Genomic DNA, 8931 nt, shown 5'->3' on the forward strand with positions numbered 1-8931 from the left:
GAAAATTTTTATCCCTATATATACATATGAATATATTACTATGAATATTGCCTCATTAATTATACTGACAATCATCTATCACCCTTTTGTCTCAAAATTTAACTCGACTCTGATATTCTCGTATCACTTTATGTCGTGAATCACATTTTGTCATGTAATTCGCTATCTAACTCCCTATTGAAAAAATGTGTTGCAAATTTCTATTACTTTATGCACAAATTTTAATTAAATGCGGAAACATTAATATCATTAAAATATGACTCTGTCTTTTACAACTTCATTTCTGCTGTACAATTTTGCATCATGTTTGATCTCTTTCTTCATGAAACTGATGTTGTTGAACTGTTTCAATTACATTATCATTATATGTGGTTGCTCAATTGGGAATTGATTTGGGCCCTATCTGTTGCATGATGGACGTCCATTTCTTAATTTCTCATTATGTGAAACCAATTGATGCCTGGTTTACCAAAAATGGTGCATCTGATTGCTCAATTTCGGGTGCTGGAATTAATGTCAATTGTCTTTATATACTCGTATAATGGCAATCTTTAAATTTTTATAACTGTTAAAACTTTATGCAAATGAAATTTCTGTCCATTTCTCTATACTGGCCTGAATAATATATAAATATATATGTATACAAACTAACATGTAACCTCATCTGGCCTTTGATGGCAATTGCTCAATGGAATTGACGGGGTCATTTGCTGAAATTATCACAATTTCGTTGCGCACGCCTTTATGTGGCCACATTTTGTCACGGTCTGCTTCATCCGTGCTGCAATCTTCTGATTCTTTGATATAATATGAACATTTTATTGCCAAATATTTTGTTCACAATATATAACTCTTCTATAAGTGTTGTCACTTTTTTTTTTATTTCTGCATGCTCAATTCACACTATTTCACATCATCTGTGTCAAACTGCAAATATGAACTTCTCAACTTTTGTCCACTTACTATTTCTGAACTGAATCGCTATTTTTTATTTGTTGCATCACTCTTGAATCAAACCTGATATTATTTCTATTCTTCTTTGCCCATCCTATCCCTTACAATTTACTGTAAATCCTTCTCCGACAAACTTTTCAATTTGACAATTTCACAAAATCTCCTTTACTCCTGTCCATCGCCTCATTCTCCATGACGACACAAACTGCCACCTCCTGCTCACACTCCTCCTCCCTCGACACGAGCAGGCCTGCACCGTTCCAGCGCGCGGTGTCATGGCGGCCACCGTCGGCGGCGGACGTGCCATCGGGGACGACGCCTCTCGCGCCCGTCCGGAGAACGCACTCGACGCTCTGCTAGACGAACTGCAGACATTTGCTCGCCCGCCCCCTCCTACAGGAGTGGGCTCCTCGAGCCTCGGTGAGACCGGACGCAAGGGTAGTGTCGATTCCAGCACTTCCCTGACGTCCACACCAGGCGGCGTAGGGCTCCGCCGACTACACTCCTATCCGAGCAGCTCCGACAGTGCAGGTGATGGAAGCGGCCAGTCTGGCCTCGTCTCACGGCTGCAGGTATCTGCCGGGGGCATGGGAGGCACACTTACAGATTCGTCACAGCAGCAACAGCGCCCACCTCCTGTCTCTCCAAAGCCACCCGTCCCTGAACGCAATGCGGAGCTGCTCTCGCAGCTCGCTGGCAGGCGAGTTCCGCCCCCTCCTCCTCCGCGAACATCGTCACGGTCACCTCTGGCATCGCCCACCAGCCCCTCACTGCCGCCGAGGGCCCAGCACGGCAGTGCAGGGTCGGCAGGTACACTGAGAAGGGGTGCGCCTGGGCGGGGCAGCCTCAGGGAACCCGCACGAGGTGGGAGTGGCACTGCCCTGTCCCTGGCACCAGACTCCGGAATGGACCTCTCGTCATCCACCGAGGGTCGGCAGCGCTTCGATCCTGCCAGCAACAGCTCCAGCTGCGAGTCAGTAAACTCACAGGAGGGTCTCATCTCCCAGCAGTCAACTCCACAGCAGCCACAGACGGCCCAGCAAGTGGCGGCAGCAGCTGTAGCGGCACGAGGGAGGAAGGAATTGTTGGAGCAACGTCACCAGGAGCTGCTCAGGAAGCAGCGAGCTCTGCAGGAACAGTACGCCCGCCTGCAGCAGCTGCAGAGGGGTGGTGCAGCAACCTTGGCCGTCGTGCCGCCTGCAGGTGGTGCTACACCTGACCTCCTCCTCCTGAAGAAGACAGGCAGTGAGAGCAACCTCCTCGCGAAGATGGGCCTTGGGGCTGGCCTCGCCACCATGTCCGGGTCACTCACACACCTCGCCTCAGCTCCTCCGTCTGCTGCCACACCAGTCCCACAGCCCAGGACCAGTGTCCAACAACAACAACAACAGCAGCAGCAGCAGGAGAAACCTCCAGCTTCCACATCAGATACTGTGCCGTCAACAGCTGCCCCAGCCACAACGACGACTCCTGCGATGACCGGCAAAATATACGAGACAGACATTCTGTGACCCCTCAGGGACTGTCTGGAGCTGCCTCCTGACTTGATTTCTAGTGTTACCACCCATGAAAAATAAATGCATGTGTAACAGTAGGTAATAGAATGGTGAAAGTGCAGCACTATGGCTAAGAAGCCTGATTTAATATTTGTTCTCCTCTGCTGTTCATGGGGAACAACAGGAGTGAAATCATCCACTGCCACATAACAGTCCTCCATTAACAAAGAGTAAACACCAGCCATAGGTAATCATGTATTAGAGCATGAATATGATTGTTGTTTTCAACAAGTCTTTACTTGGAGCAACTGGTAACATTTTAAATCTGCATCAAGTGCTAGTTTTCCATATTTCCTATTCCAATTTTCATCTTGTTCATTTCTTTTTCCCTAACACACACAAATGCAGTGTGGCTGGTCAATAGTTACATGCAGGATTTACAGTTCCAGTACATTCAGTGGACTTGTGCAGGCCACTCAGATCCCAGGTTGATAAGGACCACCTGTCGCGATGAGTGGAATAGATTCAAAATTTTCCCAAGTTAATTTTCCTTTGGTTCTTAGTTTTGATGAAATTTCTGTTCCAGTCTTTTTAACTGGTCAGTAACATGATTCATGGCTCTGAGTCTCAGTTAATTTTGTACATTGTAGTAAACATCACCACCATCTTGAATTCTATAAGTGAATTACCTGAACCATATAGTCTGTCCTTTTTATACCTTTTTAATAGTTTGTAACTTGAATTGCCAACCAATTATAATCTTGATTTCCAAGTTTCCTGCCATGTATGTTGGCAAGCACATATTATACTAGTCACAGATCAGAACTCATTACACATTCACATTCCAGTAGAAGCAATAATAACTTTCTAAAGGAGCGTGCAGAATACTCATACACACATTCATTTCCTTTTAAAAAGTAACATCATAAAGCCAGTTAGAAGAACTCTTGTCATTTGTAAAATCATAATACATTACTGTAGGTTTTCTAGAAATAAGCCCTTCCTACTTTAATCATCAAAGGATTTGAAAATCTTCCTCCATAAAAATGAAATATTATTATTATTGTCTCAGCCACACATTTGGAGCATCAGTGTGAGAAATACATTCTAGTCTGCAGGCTATGAATTTACTACTATAGTAAGACTGGTCTGTGCTGCCTTATTCAAAGCTACTTCATTTAATGTAGTTTATCGCACACAATGTGAAGAAGCCAACATATCCCATCCCTGACAGGCTATCATATGTGTAGAAGCTATCATGGCCATTTGAACTAATGCTGATGAAAAAGTAACCAGTTCTATGAAGCTTAGTTTTATTTCTGGTGACAAAATGTAAAAAGCTTGTAGAGCAGTTAGTTTGTCTTTCTTGCACCAACTGTTAAACAACCATAAACACATTCTCTCGTTATGCATACCATATTGGTAACACAAGTATTAACAGCACTGGAGATGCTATATTAACATTTTCCACTTTGAAAAGAGTGTGTTGCACTCACTTTATAAGTGATACAATTTTTACTCTTATTATTATCATTTCATTATTTACGATGACAGCCACTTTCTCGACTGTATACTTGGCATATACAGACTCAGGGAAAGTTAATTTTGTGCCATAATTATTTTGTTACAGTTATTCCCTTTGAACAGAGGAAAGCTGAGAACCGGTCAGTGATGTTATCTGTATTCAAGCACTGCTTTGTAAATGAATAAGAAGCAACCAAGATGATATGTGTTGGGAATAATTCAAGAAGATTGACCAATCCCAGAATTGACAGATTGTTTTGTATCTCTGTTTTATTGTTAGGTTTCTGTAGGAACCTTTTTTTTTAAGTGTCTTTGAGTCAATTGTACATGGTGGGTTCATCATACTTGTTCTACTACATTCCAAAATCCTACTTTCTCCACTCCTACCCACCCCCCAGTACTACCCCACAATCTCTGTCACAGTTCTGCTTTCTCTCATATGTTTATCATTTTTTAAAAAAAAAAAAAAGAGCATAAGCATTGCAAATTCGTAATTATGGTTACAACACTATCTTTGTTTACATTAACAGATTATTCCAAGTATGTGATGGCTGAATAGCTATAGTGTTGCACTTTGCAGTGGTAAGATGTTGAGCTTTTGAAATTCTACAGCATAGTGGAAAACTGACTGTTTCTTGTATACTATTTCTTAGTTTTCATTGTTGTATTTTCTGCTCAGGGTGTTCACAACTACTGTGGGTTGTGTTTTTGCTATTGAATTCTGTGAGGAAGAGAAAATATCTGTAAAAGAAATGTGATGACTACAGCTATTTTTATGTGGTCATTTCTGAGGATATTTTAGGCTGGAGATTCGTATCCTGTTGGCAAAGTGATTGTCTTGTTGATTTTGTGCTTTTGTTAATTGTCTTCTTACAGTACTAAATCATCTGTGTGTCACGTATTAGCTGTTAACAGGTGAGTGCTGTGAACCTGCAACTGGTTTCATTTTCTTGCTTCCCCTCCACTGTCACAACAGTGAGAAGTAGTAACTTTCATGCATTATTTCAAATTGCCTTCATGCATTCACTTTACCTCATTTCAGTGGCACATTACAACCCTTGGTGTGAAGAATATCATCAAATGAGCTTCTGAAACAAGCAAATACATGTGTCTGTCCAGAAGTCACTACTGACTACTATACTGACTGTGTCATATTATGATTTGATTGTGGCCAATAAAATGTTGCAGACCAGCCTATCACCTTAATAAAGCTTTGTGCAGACCAAATTCACACTCTCTCACCACTGTTGTATGCATCATTCTTCTTCCAAATGTAAGCCACCATTGCAGTACTAAATACCAGTATCTATAGAAGGTTTTTTCAGATCAATGTATTAAGAAGCATGTGGCAGAAATGAGCATAGTGACCCCAGATAGAATTGTAAATCATGAGACTGTTATTAGTTGATAATTTCTGTGCTTGTAATGTATCAGTGAGTAATTGTTACAGTACATGAAGAATCTCTGGATTGGCATTTCACTTTTTTGCAAAGATGTAAATACGTAAATTTGTGAACACCATTTCTGTAGTTCAGTATCTGTGGTACTATCAACTGTTAATTAAGAGTCATTTTGTGAATGGAGGCCTCACCTTAATGAAACTCATAAATTTCAGATGTTTGTACATCTCTATATTAAATTAATGAATATAATAATTATAGGCATCTCTCACTTTCTATCGCTCTTTTCCTGACATTCTCTCTGAAGTTTTATCTGTATATTTATCATCATGTTTAGCTTGCAGTTTGTAAGAAATATATCACCTGGAAAGACAGGAAAATATCTGCTTTGTTTTACATTAAGATTTAATACCAAAAAATGTTAGAACCTCTGTACCATATAAGAAACTGTTATGCCTGATTACGGGTGGAGGGCTGTAAAATAGAACTGTGCCAACTATCTCATGTTTCTTTCTGTGTAAGATGATGTAATATTTACTATTGGTAGTCCTTCAGTCAAGTGATATGTAAGGCAACTATTTAACTATGTTCAGGGTGTTATAGTTGCTACAATCCACTAAATAATTGCAGGGGATTACGATAAAAACTGGCAGTCAGGAAACTGGGACAACAAATGAATTGTTGACTTCACACTCCCCATCCCATTCCACTCCCTACTTCTTTCCATTGTAAATATTGTGTGATTAAATTATAACCAAAGATGAGGAAAAAAATAAGTGTTATTACTGAAAGAAATTGTATGAAGTGATTTTGCTTTGGCAGAAGAATATGATATGAATTGTACTTAAGTGATTTCATGCAGATTCTGGTGGGATGCTGGAAGTAAATTGCTCTCCAGGCTAAGGTGATTGTGTTGAAAGTAGGATGCCCATGGCCATAGGATGTTATGAAATAAATCGATTATTATCCTTAAACTTATAACAATGTCTTGTAGGTTATGGTTGAAAATACATTTAGTCATTATGTATATATTATCAGGGCTGCAGGACAAAGCCATAGACACAAATAAATTTAAACATGCTTAATTTTTGTATTGTTGTAATCTGAGGTCTCAAAAGTGTATTCCATCTGTCATAAAGTTTTGTTCGTTTCTCTTGTAACCGGCTATAAAAAGTACACGTCTTTTTCATGTTGCTCAAGTGGACATAAAAATATGGGAAGGCTCAGTGAGCTTATATTCTGAAAAAAGACTCTAGTATGAAACTGAACTGATGACAGCTGCCATCAGTTATTGAAAATGTAATTGAGGAACTTGCCTTACCACATCATTTGCGAGCAAATGTGTCGCATGGGTGTGTCCTCTGTCAGGATTTCTCAGAAACTGAAAAGTTGTGGCATTCCACAAGTGTGTCAGTGACATAAGAACGTAAGTTCTCATCTAGTTTAAATATTTAAAAGTAAAGGAAGAGAGTTACATAAACTGCCATTTATTAAAATGTGTTTTGAATTAAATAAACACAACACCTAATACACCAAATTAGATCTGACCGCTCTTTTTATGTAATTATTTCAGTGACCTTTCATATTTTGTTTGAAAGGATTTGAAAAAGAAACTATTTCTGTAGGTTTCACCTCCTGAGAGAGCATAAACTGTGTGTAATCGTGTTTTAATATCAACTTTGGAGGTATACTTTGTATCTTATGTGAAGCATTTGATTAAAAATAGTGAACATAGAACTTATGGTAAAGGGATCTGCAGTTACTCCGCACTGATCTTACTTTATGGAATTTGATTGTGAGGATCATGGATACTATGAGAACATTTGCTCAATAACCATAAACTGCTCTATACATGAAAGTGTGACCCTATTTTACTCCAGCAGTAATTCACAACTATTTCAGAACATACATGTTTCTTGCCATTGCAGAAATGTACTAATTTTTATTCCATGTGCATGTGATCACAAATGAAAGGATGTCCCAAATAATTTTCTGGTCTCACCTTTTTTGTTATACATGAACAGCTTTTATTTATTTATTTTGTAACACTGAAAATTTTTTTGTCTTATTTTCAATCATGTTTGTCTTCTACATTGAATGCTCTATGTGGGTATAGTTAATCAACATTTTTGCTTGTATTTTGTTCAGGTTAGTTTGTCACTATTATCACAATGTACTTAATTTGGAATTGCGTTGGACCTATCTTTGATTGATAGACTGCAGTGATTTCTTTACACTGAGTATAAAGTAAACCATTTCAGTGCAGGTACTTCTTACAGTGAAAATGAAAGTTGCAACTTGCTTGAGCTGATGAATAAAATTGTGAAACAAATTAATTTCTCCTGCTGACCAAGCAGAAGAGGAACTTCCCTGTGAATATTTTTGTTGCCTTATTTTTGGAGTAGGATATACTGACTAACAAATGCGCTTTGTTCAGACCATAAAGGGTATTAGGTACCTGCAGTGAACAACATTAAAACTAGTAGTTCGCAGTTTCCCTCGGGAAAAGAAAATGCTTCCATGTATCAGGTGATAATAAAAGCAAAAATTAAATCCTGAAGCATAATGCAACTTCTATACAAAGTTTTTAAGTGTACACTTAAAATATTGGTTTCAGTGATGTTGTAGCCCCCCTAACACCATGTATACTCAGAAAAGAAATGTATAAGTGTATTTACTACAAAAAAAAGAAACACAAGAGTTCCTGCAATAAAAGTGAATTTCTTAAGTATTAAATTTGTCTTGTTAGAATCCCAGTGGCCAAATGAAGTTATGGTTTTTCCTAGTGCTAAAACTAAAAAAAGAAAAAGAAAAAAAGAACAGTGTAATAAAGTTTGGGATGATGATACTATAACTGAACAGCCACCCCTGTTTGTATTCTTTCTTAATGAAACAAGTAATGTGTTTGTGTTCATGTTTTCATGTCAGTATATTACAACTGTCTTTCAAATATTGGACAGTATATCACTGATTGTCTCAGATATATTTTCAGTGCTGTTCAGTGCTTGAGGATTCCTTTAGATATTCTCTTTTTTTGTGAAAGTGTGTTTGTCACCATTGTGCTTTCTACTTTTTCCACTGATATTTAATATGTAACAGGAATGGTTTCTGCAAATATTATTATGTGCTTCAGTTTCTGCAGTCTTCTTTAGTGTTTTGCATTTAATATGTCATGTGCCTGCGCTTGGTTTGTTGAGATCCTAACAAATGACTTAAGATATACTGGGATAGTTAAGCAACCTCCCAAAAATGTTTTTAATTTATAATTAAATTTCACTTGTTGTTCAGAGTTAATTGTAAATGTTTGTAATTAACCAAGTAAAAAAAAGAGTCATCTGAATGGAAACTGTATATAATTTCTTTTCTAATTCTCATCAGAGTTGAAACTTTATTTTAGACTTGCTGTTAGCCACAGCTACATTTGCATATCAGTAGCTTTGTTATGATGAGTGAGGGGGAGTTAGTAAACTACTGTACGTGCAATAACATCAGTTGCTCTCGCCTGTCTGCCTGTTCAGGTAAGTACTGTTCATGATGCGCACCCTGCTCTCCCCCTT

At 38.5% G+C, this 8931-nt stretch overlaps 1 protein-coding gene across 1 annotated transcript in view; it reads left to right on the forward strand.

Moving 5' to 3' along the window:
- The window catches only part of LOC124720446 (coiled-coil domain-containing protein AGAP005037), a 992798-nt gene extending 984078 nt beyond the window's left edge, over window positions 1-8720 (forward strand). The window contains exon 20 of the mRNA XM_047245796.1: window positions 1203-8720. Within this exon, the coding sequence (XP_047101752.1) occupies window positions 1203-2465 (1263 nt within the window). The 3' untranslated portion in view covers window positions 2466-8720. The remainder of the gene's footprint in view (window positions 1-1202) is intronic.
- Window positions 8721-8931: the final 211 nt, after the last annotated feature.

Source organism: Schistocerca piceifrons, chromosome 11 (assembly GCF_021461385.2).
Source record: "Schistocerca piceifrons isolate TAMUIC-IGC-003096 chromosome 11, iqSchPice1.1, whole genome shotgun sequence".
Lineage (NCBI taxonomy): Eukaryota > Metazoa > Arthropoda > Insecta > Orthoptera > Acrididae > Schistocerca > Schistocerca piceifrons.